The 21,128-nt window shown below is 35.3% G+C and overlaps 1 protein-coding gene across 1 annotated transcript in view; it reads right to left on the reverse strand.

The window, feature by feature from the left end:
* The window catches only part of LOC150100551 (mitochondrial import receptor subunit TOM70-like), a 189,622-nt gene that overhangs the window by 86,861 nt on the left and 81,633 nt on the right, over positions 1-21,128 (reverse strand). Inside the window, exons 5-6 of the mRNA XM_090401832.1 lie at positions 13,739-13,872; positions 6,135-6,339 (exon numbers count right to left, since the gene is read on the reverse strand). Coding sequence (XP_090257958.1) covers positions 6,135-6,339; positions 13,739-13,872 — 339 coding nt within the window. The remainder of the gene's footprint in view (positions 1-6,134; positions 6,340-13,738; positions 13,873-21,128) is intronic.

The following is a 21,128-nucleotide window of genomic DNA, read 5'->3' on the forward strand; positions in this document are numbered from 1 at the left end:
TTAGTCCGTGATCTAAAGCACAAGTTTAAGCCCAACGCTTAAACTTGTGCTTTAGATCTACTAACAGAAGAATTTGAAATCAAAAACAGATGGAAAGAATACTGTGAGGAACTGTACAATAGAGTGGATAAAGAAAATTTGGAAGAGCCCTCTCATCAGGAAAATTCCAATTTGGAACCTCCTCCACTTAGGCATGAAGTTGAAAGGGCAGTTAAGCAGCTAAACAGCAATAAGGCTCCAGGTGCAGATGGAATCCCAGCAGAGTTAATTAAGGCCACAGGGGATGGGGAGGGAGGGGAGAATAAGAATGTTTCATAGATTGATTACAAGGATATGGGAGACAGGATCATGGCCCAGAGACTTGGAGAAGTCAGTTTTCATACCACTACATAGGAAGGGAGATATGAAGGCTTGCAAGAATTATAAAACCATTAGTTTAATATCTCATGCAAGCAAAATTTTATTGAAGATCATGCTAAATAGGATTGAGGCAGAAATGCCTAAGGAACAAGCACATTTTAGGAAAGGTAAGGGCACCAGAAATTAGATCCTTTGCCTTAGACAGATCATAGAAAAATATAAAAAATGCAGATTCCCTCTGGTAATGTGTTTCTTAGACTACTCTAAAGCTTTTGACTGTGTACAGCATAGCATTTGAATCTGTGGGAAGTAATGAAAAGAATGGGTTTTCCTCAACAGACTATTAGGTTGATATCCAACTTGAACAGCTGTTGTATTGACTGATTGGCTTCAGATTGGAAAAGAGTTAGGCAAGAATGTTTACTTTCTCCTCACTTGTTTAGTATATATGCGGAGGACATCATGTGTGAAGCAATGGAAGAGCTCAAGACAGGAATTGGATAGGTGGTAGATTGATCAGTAATCTGCGGTATGCTGATGATACCACACTCCTCTGTAATGACGAGGAAGAACTGGAACAAGATCAGTAATAACAGAGGACCTCAACTCAATCCTAGCAAGACAAAAGATTATGGTTCTCAAAAGAAATACAAACAGGGAAGCTCTTGGGAAACAAGTTTACCTTAATGGAGAAAGAATAAAGGAAGTCAATAAGTTCAAGTACCTCGGATCCATTATTAATATGAAGAATTGTTGTTCAGAAGACTTCAGAAGAAGAAGATTAGGAGGAATGGCTAAAACAACAGTCAGAGACTGATCTAAAATCTGGAAGGATGTATCTATCTCCATGGGAATAAAGTTGAGGATTTTGAATGCAGTTGTTTTTCCAACAGCGACTTACGAATGTGAGACTTGGAACCTAAAGAAGTCAGATAAGAAAAGAGTAACTGCTTTGAGATATGGTATTACAAAAGGCTATTGAGGATATCATATACTGAAAGGTACAAATGAATGGGTGTTAGAAAAGATTAGAACTTTAAGGCTCCTTAAGGATACTGACAGAAGAAAGTTAAAATATTTTAGACATATTAAAAGGATGGAAGGAGGACTTCTCAGAACAGTAATAGAAGGTAAAGTTCCTGGAAAAAGAGGAAGGGGTAGACCATCAATGAGATGGATGGATGGATGGAGTGTGTGTGTAGAGTGACTGATCTTCAGAGAGTTGAAGATGCCAGAAAAGCATACAACAGGACTACATGGCAAAGCCTGGTGTGGCACATCAATGAGCACTGGAGTGACCATACGGCATTTGTGGATGCCCAGCAAAAATTTAAAAAAAAAAAGCTAAGGGAAGTAGTTGTAATCATTTAGAGCACATAAGCCTAGCTCAGTTGGTTTAAGAATGCTTTTTGGTTGAAAACATCTGGAATGTGATCCTTTCGAGGATGCAAAGATCTTTATCAGGGCTTTTCAAGTGTAAAATGAGTTAGGTAGTCTCATATGGAGGCAGAAGGGTTCTTCCTACCAGAAACCTTTTTTTTTTTAAAACAGGCAATATTAAAATAATCAAATTACTTGGCCATGACTAGCCAGTGGGCCTAATATGCAAGGGTTTTAAAATAGAATGGGAAATATTACTGCATTGGCCTGGAAAGGAAATGTAGAATACTTTAATTTTTGCAACTACATTTCCTTTCCAGGCCAATGCAGTAATATCAGGGGGATGACAATGCTTTAAAAAACTATGCTCACAGATTATTTTAATGAAACAATTATGTTATTAAATAAGCATATAGTTCAAGTTTTCAAGAATTCACTATTTATTGTAATTTATGTTTCATTTATTTATTCATAATCCCAGTTCAAAAAACTACAAGTACTAAAAATGATTGCATTTCCTATGGATGCTCACAGTTCCTGCATTTATATAGATTTTGTTTATAGACAACAAAAAATGAATGCACATACTGCAAAATTTAAGGATAAACAAGGATGAACAGGCAATTTGGGACTTAGTGAACCAAATTGTATTCTGTATTGGCTTAAACAAACACAACAGTACAACACAATGAAATGTCAAGAGAGATACCTATTTGTAAAATTCAGAATGCGAGTTGTTTGCTACTCCCTAAAAAAATACCTTGATGGAAAAGAAAGTCAGATTATATACAGTGTAATTTTTCCTTTCCATCTGATTTCAGAAGCAATACGTTTCAGCGGAGGCAACAGTGTTAGTGTTTTATATTTAATGCTTTTTTTTTAATAAAATGAAACAATGGACTTTTGATATTGAATCATAAAACACACCCTGAGAAAAAAAATTCAAAACCAGTAGAACAAAGTTGTCATTTATAATTCAACTGTGAACAGAGGAGGATGTAACTAGAATGTTTCAAAATAAATATTACATAACGATATGTGCAGATGCACATTTTACACTGGTTAAGAATTGGCATTATTATTAAAATGAGTACCTTTCACAAAAAGTATATAAAATAAGTCAATTTATCTGCTGCTGCATTTTAATTTAATCTAATTCTGAAATATTACTGGATATAAATTTGTGAAATTTTAAAAATTAAAAACAAAATCAGAAAGAAAGTATTGAAATTTAATATATATATATTTTCATAAAACCAAAATAACAATATATTTAAATGTGCAAGCAAAATATATAATGCAAGCATGTTACATAAACTAGAGTAAGTTTATGTTATTAATTAAGAAATACAGTGATACCTCAGCTAACAAAGATAATTCGTTCTGGAATCACATTCATTAGCCGAATTGTGATTTCCCGTAGGTTTCTATAGAAAATCGTTTAATTCGTTCTGGATGCCGCCTACTATTTAAAAATAAGTTTTATAAAATAGTAAAAAGCACACTATAAAAGGACAAAAACTCGCCAAAGGCTGAGATGAACAGCTACCCAATTAGATGAAGGAGAATGGAAAGTAGAATGAAAAAATGACGATCTTTACACTATTATATACACTTTATTAAACTGAAAAATATGTACACAACGTTTTTACTATTCTTCTTCCAAATTTTCCAAGTTTATTCAAGGTAAGTCTCCTCTTCTTCAGTAGCTGGCCTCTGTCTCTTTGCTAAAGGAGAAGTCAAAAATCTGTCCAAAGTTGATTGAACTTCTCTTTTTTTCAGAATGTTTTAAAGTGATTCAGACACTTGTCTTCAACCAAGGCACAAAGTCTGTTCATTTCAGCTTTGTTGGGATGCCACTTTGTAGCCAAAGACTGAAACTCTTCCTAGTAGTAGTGCAGCATTTTTTTAATGTCACCTGTTGGCATTCTTCCCTTTTTATTGCTGTCCTCCTCCTCTGATGAGCACTCTTTCTCTTCCTATTCAATTGCTTTTTCAACTCTTCAAGATCCTCATCTGTTGTCTTTTGAGTTTCTAATTCTTCTACATCTTCTTCATTTACCTCCAAATGTTCCCCAAGGAAACTATCTTATCTACAAAGTCAGCATTTTCAGCAGCATCTTCAGCATCTTGAACACTGTAAACAGCACTTCTTATCTTGCAGCAGTCTGGTCATAACTTTTTCCAGACAGCTGTCCTAACTGACACTTCGTTCCATGCCATGGCAATGACTTGAATAGCATGAAGGATATGATAATGATCCTTCCAAAATTCCCTCAGAGTCAGACTGGTAAATGAAGTTGCATCAAAACATCTTTGGAACATGTGTTTTATATACAATTTCTTAAAGTTTGATATGACCTGTTGGTCCATGGGTTGCAAAATAGTTATGGTGTTTGCAGGAAGAAATTTTATCTTGATGAAGTTAAATTCTGCCTCCAAATCTTCCAAGCCAGGTGGGTGCCCTGGAGCATTGTCCAGAAGAAGCACAGCCTTTTCAGGCAAGTTTTCTTCTCTCAGGTACTTTTTCACCGTGGGCCCAAACACGATCCACTCTGTGAATATGCTTCTTGTTACCCATGCCTTGGTGTTTGACTTCCAATAAACACTAAGCATGGGCCTGCAAACATTCTCCTTCTTGAAAATTCTTGGTGTCTCACAGTGGTAGACCAACATTTGTTTAATTTTGAGATCACCATTTGCATTAGCACAAAATAAAAGAGTTATTCTATCTTTCATAGGTTTGTACCCAGGCATACACTTCTCTTCTTTTGTGATGAAAGTTCTTTTGGGCATTTTCTTCCAGAACAACCCAGTTTCGTCACAATTAAACACTTGTTCTGGCTTGTATCTATGAATGATGGTCCACTCCTGAAATTCTCTAACAAACTTCTCACCCTCCTCTTTATTTGCACTGGCTCCTTCTCCATGTCTAATTACACTATGGATCCCTGACCTTCTCTTGAACTTCTCAAACCATCCTCTGCTTCCTTTGAATTCTTCCTCTGCTTCTGCTGCACTGTGTCCTGCCACATTTTTTTTCAAATTTTCATAAATCATTCTGGCTTTGCTGCAGATCATCTCTTGAGTCATAGTGTCACCAGCCATTTCACGCTCATTTATCCAGATCATCAGAAGCTTTTCCATTTCTTCATTCACAGAACTTCTTTGGGATTGAGAGGCCAAGGTCTTCACACCAGCTGCAACTGAAGGTGCCTTAATCTCCTCCTTCAAAATTGTAGCTATTGATGATGATGCTATGCAATGCTTGACTGCAAAATCCACAATTCTGATTCCTCTTTCATATGCTGAAATTATTTCTTTCTTTTGCTCAATTGTGAGAAACAATCTGCTTCCCTTGGGTTTGTCACTTACTTTTTTTAAACCCATTGTCAAGAAAATTTTTTCTGAAAAATATAAAAGAAATATGACATATAGCATATTATTTATTTAATTAGATAAGAATAGAATTTACTAATTATAAATTAATCCCCCAATAAAAAAAAGGCTAGTGAAAACATACATATGGAGCATTGTGTATTATATGGTTGTGAGGCCTGGACTCTAACAAAACAAGACATGAAAAAGTTGGAGGCATTTGAAATTTGGTGCTGGAGAAAGATGATGAAAATTAGTTGGACAGAAAAGAAAAGTAATGAAGAAGTTCTGAATATAGTTCATGAAGAGCGGTCATTAATGAAACATATCAATATGAGAAGAAAAAGCCTAATTGGACATCATTTGAGGCATGGGAGACTGATTACAGAAATAATGGAGGGGACTGTAGAAGGAAAGAGGCCACGAGGCAGACCAAGAATTTCATATATAAATAACATAATGATGCTAACTGGCGCTAAGAGTTATGAAGAGATAAAAAGGAAGTCACAAGACAGGATGTTGTGACGTGATGCTATATTTACCAATTTTTGGATTGATGCACCAAAGAAGAGAGAGTAGAATTTAGCCAAGTAAAGAATAAATGCTATCGCACTTACCTCTCGCATTCACAGCCACACAGAATGCTCATTGTACTGACACTGGTATGAGGCGTCTCACTTCTCGCTGTCTCGAACGTAAACAACCCAGTCAGGTTGGTGGGTCTCCCCTATGTGATGTGGTCTGCTCATTTCTTTGTCACACACATACAGATGGAAAAGATAAGCTCCTGGAATGGCCCAACCGTTCATGCTGTTTATGTTAGTGATCGCATCCACTAAACATTCATTAGCCGAGTCACTTGTTAGCCAAGGTATCATTGTATTTACATTTTGAAATAACAAAAACTTAAAATGCAAAGGAAAAAATCACTATGGTGATTTCTTAATGTGCATTTTAATTATGATTTAAAATAGTTTTACCTTAACATCTACACTTTCTAGTTAAAATAGTTTTACCTTAACATCTACACTTTCTAGAGACAGCAACCGTTGGAAATCATCTAATGCTTTCTCGGTCTGTCCTTGGAAAAGAGTGAATGTTCCTCTTACTAAAAGTGCTTCTGCCATATCTGGTCCCATATGTTCAATTTCAAAACTACATGCTGGTATTACTTCATCATAACATTCTGTAGCAAGCAGATGAATTGCCAGTCGGAAACCACTATGAAAAGAGGGGAAGGAGAGGGGATAAATTAATAAACAGAAGTTAAATAATAGAGTATTATGTGACATAATATAAACAGAAGTAGAAATTAACTTTTTTTTTTTTTTTTTTTTTAATTAAAGTGCATTTTTTACTAGTACAATACAATTTGAATTTTTCTTAAAATTACCGGCCTGGTTGGCCGCGTGATTAGCGTATCCGCTCTCCAGCCAAAACGCTGTGGGTTCGAATCCTACCGTGGGCGTGGATGTTTGCGATTGTCTGTGAAAATACTAGTGGTGATGGTGGTAGTAAGCAGTAGATGGCGCTGGTGTAGATGATGATGGAGACAAGTAGAGTAGGTGAACTCCCTCGATGAGTCTTACGACTCCCTGGAGGTGTCATACAATAATAATAAACTTTTATGAGAAAGAGGTATTATTTCAACTAGGTTCCAATTTCATTATATATTCATATTAACTCCAGTTAATATTCATATTAACTCCAGTAAAAGTATGATTTAATGAGTGGTATATAAATCTGATCTATACACGAAAGGCCACAAAACCTATAGCACATTAGTGCCGCATGTGGGAAGAGGAATAGAAAAAAGGAGGAATCTGTTCACATTTTGCTTGAACAGCTAAGGGTCGTAATCTTTAAGAAAGGCTGAATGGGGGAGAGTGCTCCAAAGGAGAGAGAAATGAAAGAGGAGACAGTGAGTTTACAGTTTGGTGAGTTTCAAAATGCACTGTAAAAGGATGTTGGCTAGCAGTGGCACTTGTTTTAATGATATTAAAGGAATAATAGTAGCCAATTCAGCAGAGCACTGTCCATCTGTAGAAGAGACAGAAGAAACTACACATCTGTGAGAGAGAGAGGGAAGGAGGGAGGGAGGGATCATTAATTAGCTGGAATGCCCTCTTCCAAATAGAATCGAGCAATCTTAGAGAGGATTTTGGTGCACCACCCCAAATATGGGAGCAATATTCCATAGGTGGGCAGATTTGGGATTTGTACAGAGTTAGCAGCTGTGGAGGTGTGAAGTAGGTCTTGTGCAAAAAAAGTATACCAAGTTTTTTGCCAGATACAGAAGCTATAGTTGAAATGTAGTTGTGTGAGGAAAGATCGAAGGTGCAACTCATACAAGAAAAATCTAATTGTGTTTGGAGTATTACTGAAGGTAATAGGGAGAGATGCAAGATTTTTCTTGCAAGAGATCAGACAGAACTGACTTTTAGTGGCACTGAAGTTTACAAGGTTGGCCTTACTACACAAGGATACAGTTAGGAGATCCGAGATCAGGTAACTGGATGTGGTATATCTTGAGGATTCTAATACTTGAGCACTACACAGTTTGTTGAATGAAAAGGAAGAATGGAGTATACTATCATCAGCAAAGCTATGGATAGGATTGGAAGTCAGTGAGAGCAGGTAATTTATATACAAAGAATGAGAGTAGAGTAGATGAAAGAACAGAACCTTAGGGCAGTGGTGGTGAACCTTTTTATGTGAGCGTGCCAAAAATTTACCAATCAAGTTGCTGACGTGCTGGGCAGTTTTTAATAGGGGAAAAATTAATCTAACTAATTAATTTCTTTATTTATAAATTTATAATATATCATCATCATCTTCTTCCTTATACCCTCTTTTACCTTGCGGTGTCAAGGGTCCATTGATCATCGGACCTCACTCCATTTACAGGATAAGGTGGTCAGCCTTATGCCCTGGTGTATCCTATGACCTGTAGTGTTGAGTTCTCAAGGCCAGTTTGCCTGCTTTGTGGGATGAAAAACCCCAGAATAAACTGGGGAAAAAAACCCTGCTGTCCATGCCCAAGACTGGCTAACTTGGCTATGGCTGAGGAAGATCCTTCAGCTCCTTACGTCACTGACGGGAATCGAACCTAGGACACTCCTTCCCCAGGCTGCGAAGAGCATAGCCACTAGGCTAACCGCACGGATTATATAATATATATATATTTATAATATTTTATAAATAATTATAAATAATTTTGTAAATAAATTTTATATTTATAATATTATTCAGTGTAAAATTTATTATTATATTATTAAATTGATTTTAATGATGTTGGTTTGAAAAAAAAAAAAAATGGTAGTGAGAAAAATATTTGTGCGTCGTAACTCACCATCGAAGTTAGCTGAGCAGGGGAAGCATCAGAAAGGTGTCAACTTGTCGGCGAAATGCTTATCATATTTACTCGAAAATAACTCACCCTCGCATATAACTGGCAACCCTGATTTTACTTTATGAAAAAAAAAGACATGAAAAAAGTATTGCATATGCCTTGCACACAAAAAATTTTTAAAGATGTTCACGTTGAGGCGATAGTAACTCCTGCCCCCCAGCGGGAGAAAAGTCCTCCCAACAGCCATTATACTGCAGATACAAGAAAAACAAGTTGTTTTATTGTATCCATGAATAAGGTACAGAGGCTTTTGCACAGTCTGTGTAACATATTTCTCAACAAATAGTACAATTACAGACAGCAGGAATAAAAACGGCACTAACTAATTAATCGCATATCCCTTCTCACAGAAACTATGCTGTATAGACTCAAGCAAAAACAGAAACAGTATCTAACTAAAAACTATTGTTCAATTTTTCAATTACATGAAATAAGTATTTGTTTTATTGCATTTGAAATTCTCAATGTCATTATGACAGCTCACAAAGGCTAACTTCAAATAAAATTCTACCACGAATTGAAATATGCCATATAATGCATGCGAGTTTCCCTGCCAGCTCAAACGCAAACAAGCAGCAATAAAATTTAACCAAAGGTTGAAACTTTGTGTGAGTTGAGCCCGCCGGTAACAAGAAGTTTCATCAGAACGATAAACAACATCCCGTCGTGAATGTGTTAAAACTAAGAAATACAGGTAACCCCGTATAACGCAGATGTTAGGTTCCACAAAAATGCCATGTTATACAAATCGTGTTATGCGAGACTCAGATCACATAGAAAAAGTAGGGTTATGTTCCGAAATCGTTTTTTTTAAAGATTATATAAACAATGACATATCCAACAAAAATATATTTTTATTTAATTCGGGTTATTCATGTAATCTGAGAAAACATAAACTATGAAACAAATACAGTACAGTATAAATTTATAAAAATTACAAATCATACGTAAACTTCATTGCACATAATACATAAATGTTTTAGGCAAAATAAAATAAAGTGTATATTTTAATCACTCTCTTCAAAACTAACATTTTGTATATGTTCTTTATTTATGAGTGGCTGGACATCGTCATCACTTGAAATCTCTGGACATCATTAGTATAATTCTCATTGCATACTTCGGCTGGTTTAGTTATCAAGAAGTCAGTAATAAGACCTTGCTTACCATTATGCTGCAATTTTTTTATTAAGTTCATAATACGGAGCTAAACAAATATCAAATTGTCTCATGAATTTTCTGGAGTGGTCCATTAAGAGATCGTTATTTTATTGATAATCCAATCCTTCTGCTTATTTCTTTAAACTGAATTCTTTAACGGATTCATCACAATCAGAATCTTCGGCAGAACTTTCCCCGCCATTTGGTTTGACGTTATCTATTAATTGTACCAGTTCCTCCTCATTTAAATCTATTTCCCCATCAATTAATTCACTATTGAAGAGATTGGAGTACTTATGAAGAAGTTCGTACAGGTTGAGTCTCATGCGCTGATCAAAACCAAATGTATCTTCAGTCTTGTTCAATTGTTACCTTGGCAGTGTACAGTGGGTGGGTTTATTAACAAACGCGTATATCGCAAAAGCGCTCTAAGTGGCCATTACTGTAAAAATATTTTTTTTACATAAAAAAAAAAGCATTACATATTGTATGTAACTCACCAAAAAATAAAGTGCTCAGCTCGAGATTAACACACTTATGATTTTTAATGCACTTTCCTGGCAGAAAATGAAGACAATTTTCAACAATAAATACTTTATACGATAAACAATTGATGTACATACGTGCTAAAGGGTATTTTTTAATATAAATTCGCTACTTATAACTGCATGTGGGATATGGGCAGATGCAAATTTAATGAAGATAAAATTTGATTTTTAAGTCGTGCGTTGAAAAACATGAAAAGATAAAGGGTTACTACAATTTATAGACCGCGTTATATCGAAACCGCATTGTATAAGTACCGCGTTATACGAGGGTTACCTGTATATAGTGAATGTTGTTGTGACAGTTTCAGATGTTATGGAATTTGGTTGAAGAGAATTAATATTTCAACTCAACAATTGTCGATTGTCTTTGAGTCACACAATCTTTTGTTAATACTGCACCAATCATATGCACATCTTCATAGCTGCTTTCTGGTGTAAAACAAAATTTAACTTGTACATATTGTAACAATTAACAAAGGTTGAATAATTTATAGGCGTATAAAAGAACGTCACCTCTAAATTGCTGACGTGCCAGCAAAATTCTCTGGCGTGCTATAGGTTTGCCATCTATGCCCTAGGGTATTCCTGCATTGATGGGGAAATCTGAGGAGAGAAAACCGTCCACCATGATACGTAGTGAGTGACCAGTAGAAAGTTGATCATCTAGTTGCAAAGTGTAGAAAGCAGATAACTCATAGGATGGCAGTTTGTTAAGTAGGCCAAAGTGCCAAACCCAATCAAATGCCTTTGAAATGTCGAGGGCAACCACATGAGTTTCTCCAAATTTTTCCATGGCTTGAGTCCAGAGGTGGGTGATGAAAGGAAGATCAGCTGTAGATCGCAAGTGGCAGAATCCATGCTGCTGGTCACGGATTAGTTAGTATATGTCTCTAGGTGATTCAAGAGTTGGTTGTTGATGACCTTATCCATAATTTTAGAGAGAACAGAAGTGAAGGTAACTGGACAGTGGTTCGATGGTTGACTTTTAACACCTTTCTTTGGAATGGGCTGGATGTGGACCTGTTTCCATGTTGTATGTTAGATGATAGTCGAACGATTTTTTAACACAATAGTGAGATACCATTAGGACTACTAGATGCCTTGTTTGTATTTAGGTTATTAAGGATTCTTCAGATTTCTTTTTGTTGGAAGAACTGTGGGTAACATGAAGGGAACCATTCTTGGTACAGTGGAGGGAACTTTTTCTGTCTTCAATGGAGGAATTGGAAGAGAAGAGTGATGCCAGTAAATTGGCCTTGTCTTTTAGGTGAGATAACTACAGTAACATCTGGATGGGAGAATGGCAGAAACCTGGGTAGGCAAAAGTTGCATTGCACCCAACAGCATTGACAAGAGACCAGAAAGAGCAACTGCCATTTGGGCAGGAGGCAAGCTTGCAGCATTTGGCCCTTTCAGAGTCTGACTTGAATTTGTTGATGATTCTTTTACGACTGTTGTGGGCTGCAGTATAGAGAGTGAGCAGCTGGAGTTTAGGTCGTGAGCCATTTGTGGTAAGCCGAGGTTTTCTCCTTTACAGCATTTTCACACTTTTTTGAGAACATAGGCTTGGATAGTGGCTACGAATTTGGAATGGAATAAGGGATGAAAGCCTTCATTCCTGTGAGGATGATTTCTGTTATTTAGTCTGAGCAGAGGTCAGACCATGGGAAGGAGGAATAGAAGTCATAGAGGTCTTCCCAGTTGGCATCCTTGTAGGGCCAAAGGACACCAGACTGTGAATTGGTGGGTGAAGGTTGTTCAGTGGCAAAAGAGACCTGTATGATCCAATTCGCCAAAAGGAGAACTGACAACTACAATATACTTGGAAGGGGAACTTGTTAGGAAGAGGTCAAGTATGTTGGCAAATTGGAGAAGGTTGTCAGGTATTCTGGTAGGAAGACTGATAATCTGAGATAGGTCATTGGTGATGGCAAACAACTTGCCAGCCTGGCTGGCCGAGTGGTTAGCGTATCCGCTCTCCAGCCAAAAGGCTGCAGGTTCGAATCCCGCCGTGGGCATGGATGTTTGTGATTGTCTGTGGAAATACTAGTGGTAGTCATCGTCAGTAGATGGCGTTGGTGTGGTTGTGGTCAGTTGGTGGAGAGAGACCTGTAGAGCAGGTACCCTCCCTCGATGAGTCTTTGGACTCCCTAGAGGTGTCTAATAACAATAACAATAAAACTCAGCATCTCTGCCTGCTTGATTGGTGAAACTGGAGAAGGAAAGCCAATATGAATTGTGGATACTTAAGTCCCCAAGAAGGACGACTTCACTATTGGGGTGTTTTGACTGCAGAAATACCAGGTGGTATTTTACCAACTGATGATAGATATCTACCACCTAGAGGTCTAGTTGGCATTTCCTTCAACTAGAGAAGATATATTTTTGTGGTGGCAATGCTCGCTAGATTTTCACCAGAGCCCCATTTGTGGAAACAGGCTATACTGCAGGAAGGTGGGGATGACTTGACTGCGAGAGGCTATATATTGTGCACTGACAACTCTTTAGTAGCCTACAATGAAGGTCTCTTTTCACAACTGCTTTGTTATAAATATTCAAAATATATATTGAATAGGAATATTTTCTGCAGTAGTATAATACAGTCTACTAAATATAGCAAATTCCAAACTACCAAAAAGTCCTGATGACCAAAAAATCATAAAATCCAGTAATCTTTACAGCTTTGCTAAGGGAATGTACATATCGATATGGCACATTCCAAATTTCTATTAATTACCTGTTTAATTAGGTCAACTATTTGATGAAATAAGTTTATAGTATAACTTCAGTCATTTTCCAGTTTTGATTTCTTCTGTTTGTCCAACCATTGTGGATATGAAATCTTCTATTTTAATAGATATATTTCTGTGTGTATTCCACAGTAGTACTTTTTAAGTTGTCTGCTTCTTATTAAATTGGTGATCACACTTGCTAAATTGGCATAGCACCAATTTACCTGAGTCATAGAATGTCATCTGCTGTGGCTTGCACACTTTATTATGCTTTATTAAATTTACATGTACTACATTTTCATTCCATTTTATTCTCTTCTGAAAGTTTCCTCAACTGACTTTCATTTAAATCTGCATAGTAAAATTTATAGTTGTTACAATTATCATCCATAGACTTTACAACAAGCATAATATTAAAGCTAATGTCCTCAATAACTAAATACCTTAACAAACTGTCATTTTGGAAGATTAATGCTAGATAACCTCTCATTCTCTATTCTACTCTTTCTGTACATGTTAGAATGCAATGGCTACTGATCCTGTGGGTTAGATTTCAGTACACTGATTGCAGCATAGAGGCTACATGGAAGATGTCTTGTAGGAAGTAGTCAGCATAGCACATGACAACTTTGACATTCTTAATTCATATGTGCTTAATGCTGACACTTGCACCAAGAAATGAGTTAATTCTTTAAGATACAGCAAGAATTTTTGAAGTTCCTGTATAAAGAAAAGTTTTTAATACTTTTAAATGACAATAACTGTACCTTAGATCACCTGAATTTTTATTTTTCATTTGTGTTTGTTTGTATTCCTCAACTGCTTTAATGACAGGATCCTCACTGAAGGAGATGAAATAGTGACGAATGAAATGTTTTGAGGGTAAACATGGTTGACGATTCTGTAAAAGCAATAACAGTTATAAAAGAAACATACAACTTTTTTCATAGAAAGTGTAAAATAAGATATAAAAGAACAAACAAACTCACCAAATTAGCAACTTTTATTATTATGCTAAGAACATGAAAGTGGCAGAATTTTTTTTGATGAATAGTGAGCCTATTCCTTTTACATAAATTATGACGTTTAAAAATAGTTCAAAAGCACGTACATATCTTTTCTGAGAATATATACTCAATAAGGCTATGACTAGCAATTAAACAGACCTTTCTACTGAGAATGGGCACTTTAAAATTTCTAGAAATAGTATAAAAAATAAAAATTTCTAAAAAGTGGATTTTATTTTAATCCTAAAAACATATGTCCGATCAGGGCACAAACGCTGCTTATTGTATGGTCATGATTAGAAAGTCGGTGAAAAAATTTGTTATATCAAAATTATCACACTGGTAAACAAATTAAAACTTTTTTAATGAAATTATTAGGATACTAATGTATTTTAAGTTGAATCCAAATCTGAAATCCAAAAAATTATATCATACTCTTTTTTTTTTTTTTTTTTTTTAATATATATTGTATTCTTTCATAGGTTTTTCAGATATTTTATCATGAATTATCATGATCAATTCCTGATATGTGCCCTTAAGGGATGTTCAGAATATCATGATAATACTACATTAAGTTTACATTATTACTAGCTACCTATCAAACTAAAGTTATTAGATAAACTAATACTGTCAGTCTTATATTTTGATCTTCTAATGCACTATTAATTGCATTAATCCACCTAGGTAATCTTAGTCTGTCATATTCTCACCCACAAAAAGTTGGAAATGTATTGTATGAGTAGTGCGATGCACTATGATTAGATAATCTGGTTTCTCTGTCCTGGAGACCAAATGTACTCTTTCAGTAATATAATAAATTTAGTTTAATCCTTTATCCAAGTGTGAGCAAACAAAGTTTGCGCTTGAAAGTATCTTCAGGACTGGGGTAATACAACACTGAGCGACTCGTTGCAAAGGTGGAGCAAGCTGGTGGAGAATAAGTGAAACGGGCTCTAAAAATAAGACGATCTCGAGAGATCGCCCAAATCCGTGTTGTTCCACTCAATGACAGGCTCACCCCTTCACCGAGAAGAACTTCTCAGCATTGGCTCTACCCAGTGGCAGGCTCACCCCACCACCAAGCAGAGCCAAAATCTCAGCGGTGGCCCCACTCAGAGACAGGCAAAAACCTGTTCCCAAGCAGAGCCTCTCGGAACCCAAGTCTGACCCGCACTGGCTTTGACCTTTATTGAGGTCTCTTCAGTGGGAGCCAGGCCCAAGTGGAGATACCAGGCAGAAGCATCAGCAAGGTCATTTCTACCTATAGGAGTTGCCAAACAGTGTGCCACCTTTTTATTAAATTAATCTGGATTTAGAGAAAAATGTTGAAAGTTTATTTTTCACTTGGTTAGACTATAATAAATTTAGTTTAATCCTTTATCCAAGTGTGAGCAAACAAAGTTTGGGCCTGAAAGTATCTTCAGGACTGGGGTAAGGTAGTACAACACCGGGCGACTCGTTGCAAAGGTCTCCACCTTTACAAAAAGCAAGCTAACATCACTCCTATCTCAGTATCTCCCATAATGCAAAACACATCTCCTTGCAGATATGTATAATGTTATGCATTAATGTACTCTTTCAGGCTTTCAATGATAACTAAACATTCTTTGCTTATTATTCTATTATCTCCATGCTTAATTTTCAATGCCATACATGTTGAAATTACTTTGTTCTATAGGTTTTCCCCAAAGAAAGCAGTTGTTTACATTTTCTTTCCTGCGGTTCGCACCCATGAAAAGATATCCAAAAAATTATATCATATCTTTTTTTTTTTTTAATATATATGTATTCTTTCATAGGTTTTTCGGGTATTTTATCATTAGTAAACCTATAGTACATTTGTACTGTGGATCTGTGTCGAAGAAATTTTTTCCCATTTTTTAAATCTATCTTATGTATATTTTTGTAATTTTTTTATTTTATTTTTTACATAGTCTAGAAACCCTGCTTTAGAGAATAAACATGGAACTTTTTCAAGACACTTCAGGCCTCCAATAACCAGGGTGATGGTCTTATACCAGGTGATGAAATTCATCTCCCACCTAAAGACAATAACAAACATCCATGCCTGGAGCATGGATTCAAATCCTCGACATGTTAGTTGGAGAGCAGGTACACTAACTACTCAACTAACCAAGACTATTTTCATAATATGCTTTTTTGTTGCTGAATTTCATGACAAATCCATTATAGCAGTTATTCAATTTAGGTTGAATTTATTTAGAAATATACACTAAAGAAAAAAAAAAGCCATTTTGATATCTCTGATTCTGATATCAGGTATATTAAGCAGTTGCCAGTTAAGTGACGTCTTGTAGCTGTGGCACCTCTCAAGGGCTGTAGTGGTGGTGGTGGTGGTATGAAGACGAGAGCAAGGTTCAAACACGACTGAACATATCTAAAACTGTCTGAAACTATTAGTTGTTAAGTTGTAAAGGTGTTATTAAACTATTATTTGCATGAAGTAAAGAGCTGACATTAACATTTCTAATTGTGATATCAGGTTTAAATGCCACTTTCCTTCATAATGTGCTGTGAGACCTATGTAGCCTTTTAACAAATGCACAGAACTGACCAGGACTTCTGACCTAATAACTAATCCTCCCTTTCTTCTGATGCACTCCTAGTAGATGTCTACCTGGATACTGAACGAATGAGGATGGGCTAGCAATTTGGGATTTAGCCAACTGTATTCTCACTGGCCTAATAACTTCTGACCTAATAACTAATCCTCCCTTTCTTCTGATGCACTCCTAGTAGATGTCTACCTGGATACTGAACGAATGAGGATGGGCTAGCAATTTGGGATTTAGCCAACTGTATTCTCACTGGCTTTAGCCAACCAAACTATTCTCACTGGCTTAAATCAAAATAAAATGATGCTACAACATTGATGGAATTTCATGCTGCTGGAGTGTCACCCAGTTAAACAAGACCAAGTTAATCAAAGCAAGATGAATGAGAGTCAGCTACTAGATCAAACTCCAGCTTTTCTTGTTAAAGATCAAAAAAGCAGATAATACTTTAGCACAATGCCTTATTGGTCAAATTATAGGTGAGTATAACTATCCTGATGGAGGTTTAGTTGTCCAAAGATATTGTTAACAGAAAAAGGACCAAATTTTACAAAAGCTTGTAGATGCCACTGTAATGGCTGCAGGGAATGAAAGAATAAGACTCTGAAACAAGCTCTCAACTTTAGCTCATGATAAGTTTAAAGTCTGGGATATTTGTCTTCCTCGATCTCTATTGCCATACATTCAACTATACATTCCAGTATTAAAGTAAAACCAATTTTTCAAGTAATCTGTATTCTGATTCTTTAAATTTAGGATATTCTGGTATAGTGAAGAAATTTTACACTGTCAGTTGTATACTAAGCTATATCAATTAGTGTTATCCAGTAAATAAAACAAATTCATATGTAGGGTATTTATTATGATATTAAGTTTAGAAGAAAAGTGAAGACATTGAGTGAGAGAATTTCAAAACTAATATCTATTTACAAATAAATTTCAGATTAATTATGGTATGTATGGAGATGTAATACTGCGTAAAATGTTTGTGACTTGCAAGTACTATATATTCAGCATTATAAATAAAACTCAAACTTAAAGGGCCCACAAACTTTACATCAGAAAAATAAACACAAATATCTTCCAAATTAACTTCAAATTTTCTCTCTTTGCAATCACAGGATTTAATAGTAAAAAATAAATGAACCAAAATTAGTCAACTGCTTTAAACTTGATAAGCACTGTTTTGGACTTTTTCAATGGTGGGTCTTGGCAATCTAATCAGACAAATCATACTTGTTTTTCATGCAAATAAAATAATAATAATAATAATAATAATAAGAGGGCACATACTTTGAATATGTATCTTTCTTCTTTAATGTCTCCTTTAAATATGGAATATGTGCATTAAATGTGTTTTGGAAATGCAGCACAAAGATAATTTTAAAGTTCTCTTTTTCTTCTCGAAACTTCTTCACTATCCTTGAGCAAAAAATCATTTCTTCTATGTTTAAAGCAGTTAACAAGAACAAATTTACTGCTCAACATAGAAAGGGAGAAAGAATTATATAATCCCATCTTAGCAATTTTATCCAGATTTCAACTTGTCTTACTTTGAAAGAAAATTCGTTGATAAATGTGGGAAAACTGTTTGCATCTGTCTTTTCCAACTTCCTTTCCTTTACGTCATTCCTTTAAAAAGATCTTTAAATATCATCCTAGATATCATAAAACACATTTTCCTTTACATTATATTAATCTCCAAAACTTCCAAATTCCAAAACATATTCTGTTCTAATCAAAACTGTTCTTTTTCTTCTCTCTCTCTCTCCTACACATCAGGCTTTGTATTCGGTAGAACATTATCTTTGTACAAGTGCATTACTGCTTGGCATGGTAAAGAAACTTGGCAGTGAAAACAAAACAATCACCTGTTGTAAACAAAATTGCAATTCTTCAATATAAAAATTTAGTCATTTTTACATTTTGTAGAAAAAAATTCCATATTTCTTCCTAGTCAACTTTTTTTTAAGTTCCAGAATTAAAGGGAATTTCTTTTCTTTCTTTCTTTCTTAATACCAATATATATTGTAATCAAATAGTTTATGACATGCTGTAGCTATACAAAGATTTCTTTTATACAAAACATTACCAAAGAAACACTAAAAGTAATAAAGTGTAGAGCATTAGACATTTAGTTAGATGTTTACAGTGTTTACATATATAATAAAACTAAAGCTTTACCTTTTTTTAATAAAAAAAATCACTCACTAAATTTAAAAATGTAAAAAATTTGACATTGTTAAATAGCAGATATTCTACAATGCAGAAGTCTTAAGTTTAAGTGAATTTTTATCAAGAATCAAGAAAGGATAAAAACAGGTGGTTTAAAAGAGGAAAATAATTACAATCCAGTGATGCTGCAATAATTTAAAGACAAAGATGATTTAAAAAAAAAAGGGTAAGTTGGGTGTAAGAGCAACATATAGGGTATTGAAGAAACCTCACCTGCTAGATGTATAAAATGGATGGTAAATTCACCTGTAATGCATAAAATAGCATTACACATGTAATGTAAAATAGTGTAAAATAGTGTAAAATAATGTAAAATAGTGTTACACATGCAAGTAGCTGATCATAGCACATACTGATAGATTTAAAAGCATATTATTTTGATGGGACCACCATAGTATCAGGAATTAGTCTTGATAAACTGATTTCCAATGAAGGTTTAAGTAAAGGATCTCCCCCTTCTAAAAAAAAAGAGTGGAACTGATTCAAGTAAAATAAAAATTAAAACTTGGACAGAGGATTCTGAATTTGACACTTTCCATTGGAGAACAAAAAGAAAATAAGCGGAGGTGATATTTGATCAAATGATTTACAACAGAATAAGAAGTAAAGATATCCTGAGTTCACATTTTGATGTGGGTATCTCTGTTCAAGATTTCAGAGATGATATTGAGGCTGCGCTAGACATCCCTGTCTAGTTTTAAGACTAGACTACAAATATCTGAACTGATATGTCAGTTCCCTGTCTATTTCTTGTGATGCAGACCAAAATCAATGGGAAGAATACGTTAATACTGATGGCATAAATAATGATAAGGAATACTCATCTTCAGCATCTGGTATATCCACCATCAGCATATGTTTGTTGAGACTACTTTCTAACCATGATGAAAACTTGTAGTTTTAGTCATTAATGATTACTTTTTTTAATTATATTTTCTTTAAAATACTGTAAGACATCTGTTGAAATTACATCAGTGATTTTTAAACTTAATGAATATAAACACAGACTTTGAAAGAATGTTGCTAGAAGCAGATATCATAAATATGAATCTTGCAATTTTAATTTTGAAATATTAACTTTTAAAATTAAATGTTTCATAATAGGAAAAACGGGGTGCTTAAGGGTCAAAGCTGTATAACTGAGAGGAGACCTTCACATAGCCTTTAAAGGAATGCGGAGAACCGACCAGGGCTTCTGACCTAATGTCCAATCCTCACCTTCTTGTGGTGCACCCTGTTGGGTATCTACTTTGATACTGAACGAACGAGGATGGGCTGGCAATTTGGGATTTAGCCGACCAAATTGTATTCTTATTGGTTAAACCAAAATAAAAAATGATGGTACAACATGACAAAATTTCATGCCGGCTGGGGCGTCGCTCCGGTTAAACAAGGCCCCCGTTGTTTTCGCCAGGGAACCAGGCGAACAGCGAAAAGTCGACTACTGGAACAAATCTGAAAACAAACCCCAACTCAACATCACCAGAGTTAAAGATTGGTACTATCAACGTAAGAAGCCTGAATGGCAAAGAAATGGAGCTAGCTGAGGAATTAGATAAGTACCAGATCGACATAATAGGGGTGACTGAAACAAAAAAGACCAAAACTGGTGAGATCTTTCTGAGCAATAAATACAAAATGTTATATTCAGGCAATGACAATCAAGGAAAAGAAGGAGTAGCCATAGTATTCAACATAAAATACGAGGCTAATCTTCTTGAATGGCAGTCAGTCTCAAGTAGAGTAATGTGGGCAAATATGAGAATGGGGAACTGGACAATGAGACTTATTTGTGCCTATGGTCCCACAGAAGGTTCTACTAAGGTAGAAGTGGAGGAATTTTTTGACGCTTTAGAAAAAGCAACTGACACAATGAAAAAGGAAAAGTTGGTCCTTGTTGGGGATCTAAATAGTAGAGTAGGAAATGATTGTGAGACATACAAAAATATTTTGGGAAAATTTGGAGAAAAGAGCAAAGCTAATAATAATGGCAAATATCTGTTGGATTTCTGCTCAGGACATGGACTGGTTATTACTAACACCATGTTCCAACATAAAAATGTGCACAAATTCACATGGAGAGAAGAGGCTAGGAATAAGAAAAGTCTCATTGACTATGTTATTGTTGATAGTGATGTTTTCTCCCTGGTGCAGGACACCAGAGTGTACAGAGGATTTGAAATTGGAAGTGATCACTATTTAGTCTTGAGCAGGATAAAATTGAATTTCATATTGAAAAGAATAACATGCAAGAAAGTTTTAAAGCGAATAAAAGTTGAGCAGCTCTCAGATGTGAACTGTAGACTAAAATACAGAAATATTATTAAAAAGAAAATGAA

This window comes from Typopeltis vanoorti, chromosome 12 (genome assembly GCF_054136105.1).
Source record: "Typopeltis vanoorti isolate ZY-2024b chromosome 12, IOZ_Tvanoo_1.0, whole genome shotgun sequence".
Taxonomy (NCBI): domain Eukaryota; kingdom Metazoa; phylum Arthropoda; class Arachnida; order Uropygi; family Thelyphonidae; genus Typopeltis; species Typopeltis vanoorti.